General features: G+C 37.4%; 2 protein-coding genes across 2 annotated transcripts in view; both read left to right on the top strand.

The window, feature by feature from the left end:
• HYCC1 (hyccin PI4KA lipid kinase complex subunit 1) overlaps positions 1-18,985 on the top strand; it is a 101,562-nt gene that overhangs the window by 79,347 nt on the left and 3,230 nt on the right. The window lies entirely within an intron of this gene.
• TOMM7 (translocase of outer mitochondrial membrane 7) lies at positions 10,348-18,426 on the top strand. The gene is made up of 3 exons (XM_058179742.1): positions 10,348-10,600; positions 16,311-16,359; positions 18,222-18,426. Exons 1-3 carry the CDS (start codon positions 10,498-10,500, stop codon positions 18,235-18,237), a joined length of 168 nt encoding a protein of 55 aa, XP_058035725.1. The 5' UTR covers positions 10,348-10,497; the 3' UTR covers positions 18,238-18,426.

Here is an 18,985-nt window from a genome sequence, read left to right on the forward strand (position 1 = left end):
TGGTTGGTTGTGGGTTGATTTGGATCCTGAGGGGTTCGTAGGCTGGTTGTAGATCAACGTGTCTGTTGATGGAATTGTTTGTGAAGTACCAGGCTTCGATGAACTCACAAGCGTGGCAGATGGTAGCATGGTTGATGATTTGTGTGTTGCTCCAACTGAACTGGTGCTGTTTGGTGTCAGTGTGGGTAGAGATTAAGGATTTGGAATCGTGGCATTTGATTGCCAGTCAATGTTTGTGGATCCTCATTACATTGTTACAGAAGGATGAAAGAAACAATGTACTCTACAAAAATCAACTTCAACCACTGCAACCAATTCTACGTGGGACAAAATGTCAATTAAAAACCAGGATCCATGAACGTTGGCTGGCAGTCAAATGCCACAATCTCAAATACTTAATCTCTTTCTACATTGACACCAAAAAGCACCAGTTTGATTGGAGTAACACAAAAATCATCGGCTACCATGCTACCACCCGCCACGCTTGTGAGTTCATCAAAACCTGGCACTCCACAAGCAATTCCATCAACAGACACATTGACCTACAACCAGCCTATGAACCCCTCAGAATTCAAATCAACCCACAACCAACCAGAGACAGCAACAACCCTCGACCAACCTACACAACACCAGAACCTCCCAATGACCCTGACCTGATGCAATCTTGTTATCACAAGATCCATCACAAGACTCACTGATGACTCACAGCTGACCCATCACAAGACCCTCACTTCACACACCCACACCTGAAACCTTTATAAACAGAAGAATACTGACAATGACATCACCTAAACTCCTCTGAAGATGTTACCTAGCCTGGTAATGAAATGTTTGGAAACCAAGCCACAAGCTCGGAGAACTAACCTTCACCCTCACAGTCAGACAATATTCTAGAAACAAATATTAGATAATTCTATTATGACATACTTTCATTTAGGAACAATATTCAAGTGGCCAGTTTTCTGGGCTTTATTTTATTTTACCACAAGTAATGAATGAATTTTTCACAAATGAAACATTCTAAATAAGTTTTGACACTCAGGATAAATTAATACCGTATATTAATTCTAAAACAAATTACATTTCTGAAACAAATTAAATTTCTTTAAGACTGATATACAAATCTACTTGTTATTTCCTTCTTTGCAAAATATAGCTTATTAAAAAATAAATAATTTAATTTTAATGGCATACAGTCAATAGTAAAGGTTTGCTTGTAGTTGTCCTATAAATTCTGCGCTAGGCAATTTGTTCTGAGTCCGGGACAACAACTCACTTTTCAACAAACCAGTAAAAAATGATAGCAATGTTCACTGAACAAGGCCATTTCTTTTTCCTCGACAATCTGTATAGCCTTTTTTAAAGGTAGAATTATATGTCAAGACTGGAAATTTGAAGAAGTAAATTACCACCTTTCCCATCTTTAACCCGCAATCCAATGGCTGCAGCAGGGCAGGTGTGAAGTCCTTGCCTAATAATGGTACAATCCTCATGTAACAACTGCAACCAGGATCACTAGAACTGCTGTTCACTATAAGTGGGGCACCATATAATGTTTTGCCTAATGACCACTTTGTGGGTAATAGACATTTTAGTCCCAGTTAAAACCATTAAGTTAGGACTTTGAGTATTGAGTTTAATAACTGTAATACCACTATTAACAGAATAACTATTCTTAAAACATAGTATTTTTTAACTGTAGTACTAAATAAACTATGTAGCTTATTTAGCATGTTTTTTTTATTTTTACCAAAGCTATGCAAACTAAAGTTTCTAGAATGCAAATTGTTAACAAATAAGTAGAATAACAATAAACATAGATATAAATATACATCTACTTCAGTTAACATTCTGGCCTCAGAAAATCCTTTAAGCCATCATATATGGTGCACACTATTCTACAGAAATAGTTCTTTCAGTTTACTAATTTCATCTTTGGCCAGATATTCTATTTATAGTAATATAGAATACAAATACTGGTATTTCAAATATAAATATTTATGTAATGTACCTTTGCCTGGAGTAAGAGATTATGGCATAAATCTTTTATTTTCTATTACAGAATCTACAAGAAAATAAAACAAACAAAATTGAAGGTCAATATTTTATAAGAAATCTTAATCTTAATACATGATGGCAAGTTGATGATCCTTAAGAGTTCAATTTCTTAAACTGATCTTTTCTTACCAAAATTTCAGATTTTTGTGCAAGAATTGATTTCAAGAAACAATTACTATTTTACTATTATAATAAAACTATCAGTGACATTATGAACTATATTTTTTTATTCACTTACTTCCTCTCTAATCGCTAGGGGAAGGAAATGTTACATGGCTTCTTTCAAATGAAAATTATGCAAGTAGCCCAAAATAGTAAACCAATCATCCTGAAGCATAACCTCCTTTTAGCAAATGCCAAAAATTAAGCAATGACTACTAGACAGTAAACAACTTGACACTTCTACATATACATTATAATGAAACAAGCCAGATTAATACCACTCTTTCCTTTCCTTTCCTTTCTTTTTTCTTTTCTCTCTTCTGTCTTCAATGCAATTTATGCTGCTAACCATTGGTGTCAGAATGTGTGAAACTGTGCACACCAGGACTATTGTGCTGTAAATATTATCTTTCTGATGTAGTTAAATGTTATCCTTCCAGCAACACAATTTTTTGGTAGCTTACTTATTCTTTGTGGGTTAGACATTTTTCTTGGCTACAGCTGTCATGTGGGAGGCTGTTTGAAAAGCTTCCAAATTAACGGAGCTCTAGAGCTGAATTATACAGCATGCATTAATAGAGAGGGAGCAGTATTGCATATGTGCATGTAGGTTTTATATATTTTATGGATCCTTCAATCTTTTAAGATATTTGTTAATTTAAACACAGTTGTTCAAATGTGAATCACTCTTCCAATCTTGTGTATAATCAGTATTCAATGGAATGGGCCACCAAGTTATTGTCACAAAATGAATAGCAAGTTACACAAGCCTCATACTGCAGTACCTGATTGTTATCCTATTTCCGAGGCTACATTATTAAGTACGCTTTCAACATAGAAGATATTTAATTATTAATTTATAATTTGGCACCCAAATTTATCTGTGATTTCCTATTACTTGGAGGAAAGTAAAAATTTTTATCAGATCATCCTTATCGGGAAAGAAATAGACAAGGAACTAAGGCTGCAATAGATTGCTCTACATCAGGGGTGTCAAACTCAAGGCCCGCGGGCCAGATCCGGCTTGCAGGGTGCTTAGATCTGGCCCATGAGGCTGCCCTGGAAACAGCAAAGGACCAGCCTGCAGTGTCTCTGCCAGCGAAAATGGAGCTCGGGGGGGGGGTGTAGCTTGTGGCTCTTCTGACCTCCATTTTTGCTGGTAGAGGTGCAGGAGGCCGTTGTGGCTGAAAATGTAGCCCATGAGGGCTGTGTGCAGCCCTCTTGAGCTCCCTTTTTGCTTTCAGAGGGTTGCAGTAAACCATCATGGCCAAAAACGGACCGCACAAGGACCGCGCATTGCCCTCCTGAGTTCTGTTTTCACTGGCAGAGTGCTGCAGGAGGCTGTTGCAGCCAAAAACGGAGCCCACAAGGGCTGCATGCGGCCGTCCCAAGCTGTTTTCGCTGGCAGAGTGCTAGAAAAACAAACTACTAGCAAAAGTGGCATTTGATCACAAGACAATGAGGCATCGAGAAATGTTTCCCTTTTTGCATTTGAGCGTCCAAGGGACAGGAAAGGAGAAAGGGAAAGGGAAAGGAAAGGCAAAGACAAAGACAAAGAAAAAGAAGGAAAGAAGAAAAGAGAATGAAGAGGGAAGGAAAAAGAAGAAAGGGGAAGAAGGAAGAAAGGAAGATTATAATGAGAGGGAGGGAGAGTTAATAGATCCCCCCCAGCCCCACCTGGGCCACCACGGTATCCCCCCGACATGAGTGATGTTGAGCTGGCCATGTCCCCCCAAAGTCAAACACAACCCTGATGTGGCCCTCAATGAAATAGAGTTTGACACCCCTGTTCTACATCATGATCCTATGCTTCTCCTAATATCATGATTGGAAACCTGTGCCACAAGTGTCACAGGTGGCATACAGAGTGGCACTCTCTGTGGGCGTGGGCGCTGTTATCAGCTGGTCTTTGCAGGTGCCAGAGCGCCAGAAAATGGCCCGAAAACCGACCAAAAATCAGGCATGTGCGTGCTGGCCAGCTGGTCTTTGGGTTTCCGGCGCTCCAGCATACGCATATGCACACATATTCCGGTTTGGGTACTCAATGCTGAAAAGATTCGCCATCACTGTCCTACTATCTCTTCTATTCACTGAGGATCTTTTTTATAGTGTGGTGACCAAAACTTACAGTATGTGATATGATGGCTTAGGGCCAGGGTACTTACAGGACCGCCTGCTGTTACCGAATGCCTCCCACCAACCTGTACGCTCGCACAGAGAGGGACTCCTTAGGGTGCCGTCCGCCAAGCAATGTTGGCTGGCGACCCCCAGGGGGAGGGCCTTATCTGTGGGGGCTCCCACCCTTTGGAGCGAACTTCCCCCTGGACTTCGTCAACTGCCGGACCTTCGGACTTTCCGCCGCGAGCTGAAGACCTATTTGTTTATTCGTGCAGGACTGGCATAGGATTTTAATAGTTTTAATGTTTTAATATTTCATAATTTTATGGGGTTTTATCATTTTAATATTTTAATTCGGCCATTTGTGTAATAAGTTTTTTAATTCATTGTTTTATGTGTATATTGTTGTCGTTTTTATCTTGGCTGTAAACTGCCCTGAGTCCCTCGGGAGAAGGGCGGTATAAAAATTCAATAAATAATAATAATAATAATAATAATAATAATAATAATAATAATAATAATAATGATGATGATGATGATATGATACATTGCTGAAATTATTAACTGGACACAAACTGAACTGGACAGCTTGGACTGAAAACAAGACTATTTTAATGACTATTCACTACACATTACATCCCCCATAGTGATATTAATAGATTATACCTGCACTACAGAAAAAGAGGCAGAGATTTACTTCAAGTCAAACAAACTGTCAAAGAAAAATGCATGCATTGATTGATTATGAAAAAGACAATCAAGAACAATTACTGATGCAAGTTAAAAAGCAGATCTTACTGAATGTACAGGAAACAAAACATTAATTCTGAAATAATGTAATAAAATCATTAACAGAATCTTAGCAAGGAAATTTATATGATCAATAAAAGGTAAAACCGTGGGATCTGGCAGGGTGAGAGCTGTGAACCATAAACACAAAGCTTTTACAGTGTCCCAGTATAACAGATATAGTGCCCTTGCTGACCTAAATAGGAACACTAAAGTGACAGATCAAGGTAGTTGTGATACTGATAACTCAAACAATCAAGGGATTATGGTTCAAGATGAAGAACTTACTTTGGAAAAGTGTGAACCTACTTTGGAAAAGTGTGTATCAAGTATTACAGATCGGTCACACAAGAAGAGCAAGGTATCCAAAAAGAGAAGCCACCTTCTGATTGGTGATTCAATTGTAAGGGATGTAAATTTAGGAAAGGATATGGAGGTTTTGAAAGACGTCAGGTGTCTACCTGGTGCTACTGCCAGCAGAGACAAGAGGCGTATTCTTAAGATAGTCAAGAATGCCAGTAAGGATTCTGATGTTGATGCTATTATACACCTTGGCACAAATGATCTGTCCCAAAAGGATGTGCTTTCTGTGCAGAATGATTTCCAGAGCTTAGGGTATGAACTTAATAGCATAGGTTGTAGGCTTAACTTTTCAGAGGTTTTACCAGTACATAAGGAACAAAAAGGTAAAGGCCAGCGTGTAGTGGAGTTTAATGTGTGGCTAAAGGAGTGGTGTAAAAGGGAAGGCTTTGGTTTTATTAGTCATGATGTCTGCAACTGGTCCAATGAAAATTGTACAAAGAGATGGATTGCATCCATCAAAGAAAGGGACTGAGTTACTTAGCAATACATTCACAGATTTTCTGGATAAACATTTAAACTGAACAGTGGGGACAGAGAATTAACTGATATAGAAAATTTCTGTCCCCAGCAATCGAAAACTAAAAGGGTTATCAGTGCATGTAACATAGATGTCTGTATGGGTAAGACTATCAACCATGCTATCAAGCAAAACCAAGCATTTAACAGTGAGTGCCATACCATGTGCACTAAACCAACAGGTGGCAAGAAAGTAGGGGCAGTCAACACAGGTTATGTAGACAGTAAACACAAGATCAATCCAAATGGACTCAAATGTCTATACACCAATGCACAGAGTATGAGGAATAAACAGGGTGAATTAGAAATCCAAGTAAATGAGGGTAGATATGATATTGTTGCCATTACGGAAACTTGGTGGGATGAAACTGACAAATGGAACATACAGCTAGAGGGATATAAATTATTTAAAAGAAATAGACCAAATAAAAGAGGAGGTGGAGTTGCACTATATATAAGAAATAACTACATCTCTACAGAAATAGAGCACAACAATGATGAAAATCATCTTGAATGTATTTGGGTCAATATAAAAGGGGTGAAAAACGATATTGCCATAGGTCTATACTATAGGCCACCCAACCAAACAGAGGAAGTAGATGAACTTTTTGCTAGTCAGCTAACTAAGGTATTTAGGAAGCACATCACAGTAGTAATGTGGGATTTTAACTACCCTGACATCAACTGGGAAACAAACTCTGCACCAAGTGGAAGATCCAACAGGTTCCTAACAAACCTAGCAGACAACTTTGTTTCCCAAAAAATAGAGAAGGCGACAAGGGGATCAGCCATATTGGACTTAATTCTCACTAACAGAGATGAAATGATAGAAGTTGTTGAAGCTACAGGAACCTTGGGGGCAAGTGACCACGCAATATTGGAATTCAACATTAAGCAAATACAAGTAGTAGAACAAAGTCAAACTAGAGTCTTGGACTTTAAGAGAGCTAATTTCAATAAACTTAGAGAGATCTTGAGAAGGATTCAATGGATGAGAATCCTCAGGGGGAAAACAACTCAAGAAGCTTGGGAAATTTTGAAAAGTGAGATTATAAAAGCACAGTCTAACACAATACCAATGAAGAAGAAAAATAGTAGATCACAAAAGAAACCAGCATGGATGCATAAAGAACTATCTGACAAATTGAAAGACAAAAGGACAAATATAAAAAGTGGAAAGAGGGGCAAATAACTAAGGCAGAATATCAGCAACAGCCCGAGCCTGTAAAGATGAAGTGAGGAAAGCTAAGGCTCACAATGAACAAAGGCTAGCGACAAAAGTAAAAATAATAAAAAGCTTCTTCCAACATGTTAAAAACAAGAAAAAGTCAAGGAAACAATTGGCCCATTGCTGGGAGAAAGTGGCAAGAAGATGACAAGCAACAGGAGAAAGCAGATCTACTTAACTCATATTTTGCATCTGTCTTTACACAAAAGGAAAAACAATCCAACCTATCAAAAACAGCACTACAAAAACAGATTAGAAACACAAGTTAAAATAGGGAAGAAAATGGTAAGTGAACACCTGTCTACCCTAGACGAGTTCAAATCACCAGGACCGGATGGATTACACCCCAAGGTTCTGAAGGAACTGGCAGACGTGATCTCAGAACCACTGAACTATATCTTTCAAAGATCCTGGAGCACAGGGAGCTGCCAGAGGACTGGAAAAGAGCTGATGTAGTTCCCATCTTCAAAAAGGAAAAACAGATCCAGGAAACTACAGACCTATCAGTCTGACCTCAATACCGGGAAGATTCTGGAAAAGATAATCAAGCAACGAATCACCGAACACCTAGAAGCAAACAAAGTAATAACCAAAAGCCAACATGGGTTTGTCAAAACAGATCATGCCAGACTAATCTTATCGCATTCTTTGACAAAATGACAAAATTAGTAGACCAGAGGAATGCTGTTGATATAATTTACTTGGACTTCAGTAAAGCATTTGATAAAGTAGACCATAACCTACTACTAGATAAAGTAGAAAATGTGGGTTAGACAGCACCACCACCAGATGGATTCGTAACTGGCTGACCAACCGCACTCAACGTGTAGTCCTCAACGGAACTACATCCACATGGAGGAAGTATGCAGTGGAGTACCCCAAGGCTCTGTTTTAGGCCCAGTACTCTTCAACATCTTCATCAATGACTTGGACGAGGGATAGATGGGAACTCATCAAATTTGCAGATGACACCAAGCTGGCAGGAATAGCCAACACTCCAGAAGATAGGCTCAAGTTACAGAAAGATCTTGACAGACTTGAACATTGGGCGCTATCTAACAAAATGAAATTCAACAGTGAAAAAGTAAGGTTCTACATTTAGGCCAAAAACAAAATGCACCAGTACCGTATATGTGGTACCTTGCTCAATAGTAGTACCTGTGAGAGGGATCTTGGAGTCCTAGTGGATAACCATCTAGATATGAGCCAGCAGTGCAGCAGCTGTTAAAAAGCCAACACAGTTCTGGGCTGCATAAACAGAGGATAGAATCAAGATCACGTGAAGTGCTAGTACCACTTTATAATGCCTTGGTAAGGCCACACTTGGAATATTGCATCCAGTTTTGGTCGCCACGATGTAAAAAGATGTTGAGACTCTAGAAAGAGTGCAGAGAAGAGCAACAAAGATGATTAGGGACTGGAGGATAAAACATATGAAGAACGGTTGCAGGAACTGGGTATGTCTAGTTTAACAAAAGAAGGACTAGGGAGACATGATAGCAGTGTTCCAATATCTCAGGGGCTGCCACAGAGAAGTGGGAGTTGGGCTGTTCTCCAGAGCACCTGAGGGTAGAACAAGAAGCAATGGGTGGAAACTGACCAAGGAAAGAAGCAACTTAGAACTAAGGAGAAATTTCCTGACAGTTAGAACAATTAATAAGTGGAACGACTTGCCTTCAGAAGTTGTGAATGCTCCAACACTGGAAATTTTTAAGAAAATGTTGGATAACCATCTGACTGAGATGGTGTAGGGTTTCCTGCCTGGGCAGGGGGTTGGACTAGAAGGCCTCCAAGGTCCCTTCCAACTCTGATGTTATGTTATGTTATGTTAAAAGGTAGAAGGGAAAGTAGATAAGATAAAACTTGGCAATGACTTTAAACTGGAAAACTAAAAAAAGAAATTAGTTTGATTTTGGCTGCAGAAGAGCAAGCTACGTGAACTAATGCAATCAAGATCAGATTGGAAAAATCAACAAATGATTCAAAGCGCAGATTGTATAAAATAACACAGGAAACAGTAGATAATATATTTCACTTGTGCAAGAAGATTGCACAAATAGATTTTAAACAATATAATGCATAAAAGTGATTCCATGGGCCATCTATAAAATTTGCGGTGTGCCGGAAGTAGAAAATAGATGGGAACATATATGGTAATTAAGAAAACAATCAAAATGAGCAAGTTAAAATATTATGAGATTTCTGAATATGAGCTTATAGACATCTTGGCATATGACAATGATTTAACTTTGGTTGAAAAAAATGTAAATAATTGATGTGGCAATCTGTCTCTGTCTGTCTCAGCCCAAACCTCCTCACAGGGTTGTTGTTGTAGGTTAACTAGGACAAAGGAGTATGTTCGCTGCCTTGAATTACTTATTTTTTTTAATTTTATTTTGTCACAACAGTATACACAAACATCAACATAAAACAACAACACATCATATAAACATATATATAAGCAAAAGTATGCAACAATTATATTAATTTGATATAATGAAAGGGAACAATAGGACAGGAACGGTAGGCACTTTTGTGCTCTTATGCATGCCCCTTATAGTCCTCTTAGGAATGGGGTGAGGTCAATAGTAGACAGTTTTATACAATAAATATTTAATAGTAATAAAGTAATATTAATATTAATATTACTAATATTAATATTAATAAAGTAATATAATAAAGTAATACCAAATTGGCCGGCCTAGAAATGTTCCGATCAACTTTCAAAAATATGTTTAGGTTATCATAAACGTCAGCTGCACGTGTTAAATCACGCACCAAGCAAGAAGGGGATCCATAACCACCGAGCATTACATCAGGAAATGCTTTGACGACACTTCCTGTAAACCCACTCAGGCCGTCACGTGGATTGACGCTTGATACACGGAGGGGGGCGGAATCTCCATGGCAGCGCGCGACTATTTACTCTCAGTTACTGTTAAGAGGCAGCGTCACTAATCCCGTAAGAGTACAGAATGACCATATACCAGAAAAGGACTTTTTTTACCTATTGTAACATTCATTCCTGATTCATGACCTCAACCGATATTACCGTCACCTTTCCTCTTCACCTTTATCGGCAAATTCTCCAGTTTTCTCCGACTCGGCGACGCTTCCTCCTCCCAACAGCCTTCAGGCCGCCTCAAAGCAAAACCCCGCCTCGAAGGCCGTCGCGCATGCGCTATAGGGCCAGCTGGGTTAAGGTTGAGCCTTTCTAATCGCCGCCATCGTGCTTCGGTTTTCTTTGAGTTGCCGCCGCAGCCATGCCGAAGCTGAGCAAGGAAGCTAAGCAGCGACTTCAGCACCTCTTCAAAGGTGGTCAGCTGGCCATCCGCTGGGGCTTCATCCCTGTCGTGCTTTATTTAGGTCAGTGCGGAGGGGGAGAGTCGGTCTTAAAGCGACGCCCTGCCAAAAATGACGAGGCTCTCCGTTACCTGCCTTCGCCACCTCTGTAGTCCGTGGCGGCTCAGGTGGGCCTCTGTAGTAAAAGGAGCCTTTTCCCCCGATGGTTGTTGTGGTCCCTTCAATTAAATTTGCAAGATAGGTAGCCCAGTCAGTTTCCTTCTAGGCAGCACTCGTTGACAGAGGCTTTTTAAAAGGAGAATGGCAACTTTGGGGTATGAAAGAATAGGAACTAAATGGTAACAAGTCCAGTTTATTCTCTCTTTGAAATGTAATGGAAACAATCTTAAAGACCAGCCAGATGATTAACAGAATTAGTGCCCAGGAAAAAAACCAGTCCTGATGCTTACACTTTAAAGGACGTCTCTCTATAAAAAGAAAATAGATCAAACAATGGAAGGATTTATAGCACATCTCTGAAGTATTGACTTTCTGTTGCCAGTAATAGTTTGAGGTAATATCCTGCCTTAACCAAATGTGCCATCCCAAGGTGCCATCCCAAGAATAGGTACTTGTGGAATAGATACCTTATTTGAGGTTGATGTAGAGAGGATGGTCTCTTTTGTACATCCCAAGAATAGGTACTTGTGGAATAGATACCTTATTTGAGGTTGATGTAGAGAGGATGGTCTCTTTTGTACATCTCTTCCAATTCTGCACATTTCTGGATTGACTTGAATTATTTTATTCTTACCATATTTGTTTTATTATATATGGAATGCCTATTGATCAAAATTGTGGTGAAATATGTAACCGGTTTATTATAAGATTTATGTCAATGTATCCATATATATAAAGGGGATGTGGTGGCTAACATGCTGAGCTCGTTGATTGAAAGGCCAGCAGTTCAGCTGTTCGAATCCCTAGTGCCGCATAACAGGGTGAGCTCCCATTACTTGTCCCAGCTTCTGCCAACCTAGCAGTTTGAAAGCACGTAAAAAATACAAGTAGAAAAATAGGGACCATCTTTGGGGGGAAGTTAACAGCATTCCGTGTACCTTTGGTGTTTAGTCATGCTGGTGACATGACTACGGAGACATCTTTGGACAGAGCTGGCTCTTCAGCTTTGAAATGGAGATGAGCACCACCCCCTAGAATCAGGAATGACTAGCACATATGTGCGAGGGGAACCTTTACTACCTTTATCCATAAATATGCCACATATATATAAAATAACATTTTCTACAAAGGTTTTCATCTTGTTTAAGATCTAGGCTTTTGAGAAAGATAGCATATGGAGATAATTCTTTTCATATATGCCTTTGCCCACAATCTTTCAAGGAATTGCTCAACAGTGGAATGGAGTACAATTATGAAAAACAGCTAATGGATAAACTAAAGTATGTTTTGCAGATATTCTGCAAGAAAAAAAATCATACAAATGAACTTTTGAATTTTTTTAAACTACACAGAGTAATTCAGAGTTTGAGTTTATTTTCTGAAAAAATAACTGAAAGATAGAGTGGCCTCTTGGATCTCAATAGAGGTCCTAATTTCTATGATTTGTTAGAATATTTTTTCACAAGCTGTGCCTGGGTTTACATAATATGCTAAGGTATACCATGATGTAGTTTTGTGAAAAAAAGAGCATTCAATAAACTGGTCTAGTGTCTGAACAAATCTAGCCAAACAAAATATCTGAATTAAAAGCCTTGCAAAAATATGAGTGAGACAGGAGTGGAAGATGGATGACAAATGAATGATGATAAAACAATCAAAAGAGTTGACTTTTCCTGCTGTTGCCCATATATGAAACGTGTGCATATAGAGTATACCATAATGGAAATGATATAACAGTTTGTGTCCCCATTTCACTGATTTACCTAGATTATTGTTGTTGTTAGTTGTAAAATCCCATCGCGACTCCATGGACAGCGTTCCTTCAGGCTTTCTATTCTCTACCATTCTCTGGAGTCCATTTAAGCTCACGCCTACTGCTTCAGTGACTCCATCCAGCCATCTCATTCTCTGTTTCCTTCTTTTGCCCTAGCATTAGGCTCTTCTCCAGTGATTCCTTCCTTCTCATAGGGTGGCCAAAGTATTTGCATTTCATCTTCAGGATCTGGCCTTCTAAAGAGCTGTCAGGGTTGATCTCCTTTAGGACTGACCAGTTTGATCGCCTTGCAGTCCAAGGGACTCGCAGGAGTCTTCTCCAGCACCAGAGTTCAAAGGCCTCAATTCTTTGGCACTCAGCCTTTCTTATAATCCAAGCTTCACAGCCATACATCACAACTGGGAAAACCATCGCCTTGACTATACACACTTTTGTTGGCAGGGTGATGTCTCTGCTTTTTAGTACGGTGTCTAGATTTGCTATAGGTTTCCTCCGCAGGAGCAAGCGTCTTTTAATTTCTTGGCTTCAATCCCCATCTGTGGTGATCTTGGAGCCCAGGAAAATAGAATTTGTCACTACCTCCATTTCTTCCCCATCTATTTGCCAGGAATTGAGAGTGCCAGATGCCATGATCTTAGATCTTAGTTTTCTTAATGTTGAGTTTCAAGCCAACTTTTGCACACTCCTTTTTCACCACATCAAGAGGCTCTTTAGTTCCTCTTCACTTTCTGCATTAGAGTGGTATCATCTGCATATTTGAGATTGTTGAGTTACTAAAAAATCACAGCTTATCTGTGCAAGATGGTCTGCTAATGCTTATAGAACACTACCATTTGCTGTTCTAACTTAATATTGCTTCCAGTTCTAGTTACACTTCATTCTTGTTATGTGTGGTAGTTATGTTCTATGAAATAAGAAATAGAGAATGAAAGTTGGAAGAAATATAGGACTGAGAGTATGAATGCTAAAACAAGAAGACAGAGCATAGAACAGAACAGAATAGAATAGAATTCTTTATTGGTCAAGTGTGATTGGATACACAAGGAATTTGTCTTGGTGCATATGCTCTTAGCGTACATAAAAGAAAAGATACGTTGATCAAGAATCATAAGGTACAACTCTTAGTGATAGTCATAAGTTGCAAATAAGCAATCAGGAAACAATATCAATATAAATTGTAAGGATACAAGCAACAAAGTTACAGTCATACCGTTGTAAGTAGAAAGAGATTGGTGATGGGAACAATGAGAAGATTAATAGTAATGCAGACTTAGTAAAAAGTTTGACACTGTTGAGGGAATTATTTATTTAGCAGAGTGATGGCGTTTGGGAAAAAAACTGTTCTTATGTCTAGTTGTTCTGGTATGCAGTGCTCTATAGCCTCATTTTGAGGATAGAAGTTGAAACAGTTTATGTCCAGGATATGAGGGGTCTGTAAATATTTCACAACCCTCTTTTTGACTCATGCAGTATACAGGTCCTCAATGGAAGGCAGGTTAGAAGCAGTTGTTTTTTCTGCAGTTCTAATTATCCTTCGAACCAAACCAGAACCAAACCAGAAAGTTATAGAGGTGCAGATGACAGACTCAATAATTCCTCTGTAGAATTGGATCAGCAGCTTCTTGGGCAGTTTGAGCTTTCTGAGTTGGCGCAGAAAGAACAGTCTTTGTTGTGCTTTTTTGATGATGTTTTTGATGTTAGCTGTCCATTTTAGATCTTGCAATATGGTAGAACCGAGAAATTTAAAGGTCTCTACTGTTGATACTGTGTTGTCTAGTATTGTGAGAGGTGGAAGTATGGAAGAGTTTCTATCACCATTTCTATGGTTTTGAGTGTTCAGTTCCAGATTGTTCCATTGCACCATGAGGCTAGTTGTTCAACCTGTCTGTATGCAGATTCATCAGTGTTTCGAATGAGACTAATCACTGTTATGTCATCTGCTAACTTCAGTTGTTTAACAGATGGATTGTTAGAGAGCAGTCATTGTTATAAAGAGAGAATTGGGGAGAGCACACAGCCTTGGGGAGGCCCTGTGCTAATTGTACAGGTATCTGATGTGATTCTGCTTAGCTTCACCTGCTGCTTCCTGTTTGTTAGGAAGCTTATGATCTACTTACAAGTGTGTTCAGGTACCAGTAGCTGGTTTAGCTTAGTTAGAAGAGTGTCTGGAATAATGGTATTGAATGCTGAACTAAAGTCTACAAAGAGGACCCTTTGGAGGTCTTTGGAGATTCAAGATGCTATAGGATGTGGTACAGAGCCATATTAACAGCATCATCTGTTGATCTATTTGCTTGGTATGCAAATTGCAAGGGATCTAACAGCGGATCTGTGATGGTTTTCAAGTGGGACAGCACTAGCCTTTCAAAGGTTTTCATGACTACAGGTGTTAGAGCAAACTGGTTTGTAGTCATTCAGTTCCTTGATGGTGGGCTTATTTGGCACTGGGATGATAGTAGAGCGATTGAATCAAGAAGGAACATAGCACATCTCTAGTGATTTATTGAATATACGGGTGAAGATGAGGGCCAATTGGTCTGCACAGACCTTTAAGCAAGAAGGAGTTATCTTGTCTGAGCCTGGAGCTTTTCCTGGCTTTTGTCTGTGAAATAGGTCTTGCACTTCCTTTTCTATGACCACTAGGGGTTGTGAACCCAATGGAATGGGGTCAGTTGTAGGAGGCTTAGCTGTTGTTGGTGTGTCTGAGATGGGGGTTGTGGAGATAGATTTGCCTAGTTTGACCTTAGCTGGGAACATGCACACTGGTGAATCAGATTTTTTTACCACTCTGAGCATGTCTGTAAATGACTGAAAGCACTGCAAATATTGATTTGGGGATTACAAATAATAATGAGGATTGATTATAGTGTACCTATTAGTAAGCAATTTTCTGAGATATTCTATAGAGTCTTTTTGCCCTAATAAATAAACATTCCATTTTTAATAGGAAAACTGAAATCCTAATCTAATAGTACTTTACGTTTAAATTAAGCTTATATCTGCTTCTGGGAGATAGGTGATAGTAGTGGGAATTATGAGGGAGAGAAGATTAAAGGAAAAAGCACAGTGAATGAGTATTTGCTCCTAAATGATTGCTAAGTTAATTATACATTTGTATAATACCTTTATAATTCATATTTAAATAATTAGGCATATTCTGAGTAGTGGTTTTATAATATACTTTAAAACTACTATGTTGTTGAATCTGGATACAGAATTACATTTGTCTAAAATACTTGTTTCATTCTTATTTTCATATGACTTGTTAATTGTTCATGAAAAACTTTTAATACTGGCTTGAGAAAAATATAATATGTTTTAACATGTTGCTAGAATATTCGAAGTTTTCAAATGAGAGGATAAAGCAAACAAATTTAATATTTTAATTTTGTTGGCAGTACATGGTTTTTCAGTCTTTCTAAGCAAATACCTTAACTTGCTAGTATTTAGGACAGCTCTTTTCTGCTTTTGCTCAACAGCAAATAAAATCCTATTTATTAGCAAAAACAGAATCTGTTCATGGCTATATATATATAATGCCAAGAAATTGACTTGACTAGATATCAGAGGTCTTTTAATATTCTTCCTTCCTATATAGATATGTATTGTTAAGCATATAATAGGAGGATTCATACAACAAGTAAGCCACAATATTTGAGTTTGATCACTTGTTAAATGCAGTATATGAACTTAATCTATGGAAGATGGAAAAGGTACAAGATAGTAATGCATTCAATATAATATGTGGTTAATTAATTAACCAACAAATGTATTTTATATTATGTAAAGAAGGCCAATAATATTTTCATAAAGTTCACAATTGGTTTTTATTATAAATAGGTTTTAAGAGAGGCGCAGATCCTGGAATGCCTGAGCCAACTCTTTTGAGGTATGTGATTATTTTTAACCTACCTGCAAAGTACTGTAGGCTGCAACATATATTGTCCATGGATTATTTTATGAAGTTCTGTTACGTTCTGTTAATTTTACGTTACATAAAATTCTGTCTTGGCACCTGCCCTTAGGAATGAGATGCCCTTGAAATCTCCCACCCTGATGGCATTCTGGAGAGCATTAAAGATCTGACCTTACTGCCAGACAGGTTTAGCGTAACTGAAGTCCCTTACCCGTTATAAATTTTTCCATATTGTTGGCCAGATTAACCATCTTGTTCATTTAGAGAATAGTTTTATTTTGTCTTTTTAGCAGCTGTTCTTCTACTAAAGCTACTCAGAGCCAATTTGGAATCAGTAATATCTATACTGGATAAATAAAATAAATAAATAAACTTAAAACTCTATACACCTGAATAGACATAAGACAAATAATCTGCAACTATTAATTTTACTGGTAAAAACTTTGCTGATTAAAAATTACTGATTTTAATAATAATAATAATAATATAAAATAAACACGTGATTACTAATCCTATTTTAAATGCTGGATTATAGAATTTCAGAAAAAGTATTTGATAACACTACTTCTATACTTATGATAGAAAGCATTACATTGTAAAGCTACTGATGTGAGCTGCATTTTCACCAGTACATAAAAGAATATTCACCTTTGAAATTATAAAAGTTATCCAAAGTCACTAAATTTTTTTTATCAATTTTTATTATTATAAAAACAATTTGCAATTTAGTACGGCTTATGGTCTAATTAATGTTTAAAACTACTGTAATTAAGTCACATTATTTCATTTACCTATTTAAAATAAATCTTCATATGCTAATCTATTCAGTTTTATATTTCGTCATTTGCCTGTGATATTTTAAATATGCTGCATATAATCTATTAAATTTGAAATGGCTGTTTCTATAGAACATTAATCTTACCTCAAATTTAAATGATTTAACAGACATGTAGTTTTTTTCTCTTTAAATTATCAATGACCAAATTGAGTCGTTAATTCAGAAAATGCTTCATTTAAATTAATACTAATATGCTTGTAGTTGTTTTCTTTTTAGATCTTAGAATAATTTGTGTAAGTTGAGTTTATATTTAAATTGGATATATAAGTATATCAGCATGTTTAAAGTATATTTGGCATTCAGTTTAAAAAATAATGGTTATCATAAATTTGTTTTTCCTTCTGTTTAATTATGTCTAATTATTTGAGACTGCAAAGACAAGTCTCTGTAGTTTTCTTGTTGAGGTTCTTCAGAAGTGGTTCCTAGAGTTGAGAGAAAGTGACTTCCTTTCAGAAACATATAAACTAGGTCACCATTCATCCAGTCAATTAAAGTGTAGATCAGTACAAAAAAAAAAGTTTAAAAGGTGCAGTTAAAAACAAGGCATGTTTAAATAAACAAGCAGCTGAGAGGAAAAGATGGAAGACCCAACCCTCCGATCGCTCCTACCTTGAATTGTGATCTTCAAGATCTCTCTTCTCGAAGATATTCAAGGTTTGTATTGGGTCATTCCTAATTGCTACCATTCAAATTTGGGAGGTGAGCAGCCAAATAGCCAGCTTTGGCGGCATAATCAAGTGTTTGTTGGCAGAAAAAAGAGATTGTCTGCCGCTTAGCACACAATCTTGGGGAAGTCTACATGTTTTATTATGCTCACTGTTTTAAGAGTAATAAAGGTTTGATAATATATATTCCCACCATTTTGAAACAAAATCAGTTGAAGTTACTTAGAAATCACATTATGCTACAGTGGTTAAGTTGCTGGATGTGGTATTTACATATTGTAGTTGTTTCAATCTCAACTGACCAAATTTATTCTTTTTTCCTCTTCTCCTAGTCTACTTTGGGGTTAAAGGAATTAATCAGTATATTTTGAGAATATGCTTTTGAAGATGGATACATTCCGGAGACTAGAAGAACACTTATGAAATGTTACTGTCCAGCTGTTTATCTGATAACATGTAAATGACATTTTTGTCAGTGTAATGTATTTATCACACTTTGTATATCTATTGGAATAAATATTTAGATTTTAAAAATAATATATTGGGGCAATCTAGTGGGTTTTTTTTACGGAATATAGCATGCAGTGTCTCTTTTATCTGTGTTTCAAGATGGATAGTCTTATTTATTTAATCAACTGTTACATTCACTGATGAATTTGATTGAGTCTTGCCTTAATTAGAATCTGAAGTGTTAATTCTTTTCTTAACATGAGTTAAACAAGATCTTATTTTTAATACCTGAGGGAAAATTATGCAATATATTATACTTTACATCTGTGCTTCCGAAACTTTAGTAAATTACCCCAAATTGGATAAAAGTGATTTTTCTTTAGGTAACACAGAAATTAATTACCCAATCATGACAGGAACATTTAAATTGATTTAAAGTATTTTACCTATATTAAATAGAAAGATGAGCATTACTGGGTAATAAAGGGAAAAGTTTGTGAAGCGCTATTTTAAACTAGAATAGAATAGAATAGAATAGAATATTTTTATTTATAGACAGCCCTTCTCCCGAAGGACTCAGGGCGGTGTACAGCCAAGAATAAAATACAGAAAGAAAACAACAATACAAAACTAAAAACAACCCTTA

Source organism: Ahaetulla prasina, chromosome 4 (genome assembly GCF_028640845.1).
Source record: "Ahaetulla prasina isolate Xishuangbanna chromosome 4, ASM2864084v1, whole genome shotgun sequence".
In the NCBI taxonomy this organism is placed as follows: domain Eukaryota; kingdom Metazoa; phylum Chordata; class Lepidosauria; order Squamata; family Colubridae; genus Ahaetulla; species Ahaetulla prasina.

Excerpts from the sequence above, each read along its gene's own strand:
- TOMM7 (XM_058179742.1), top strand. The coding sequence starts at position 10,498 with ATGCCGAAGCTGAGCAAGGAAGCTAAGCAGCGACTTCAGCACCTCTTC. Across the intron at positions 10,601-16,310 it reads CCCTGTCGTGCTTTATTTAG|GTTTTAAGAGAGGCGCAGAT; the intron begins GTCAGTGCGGAG and ends TATTATAAATAG.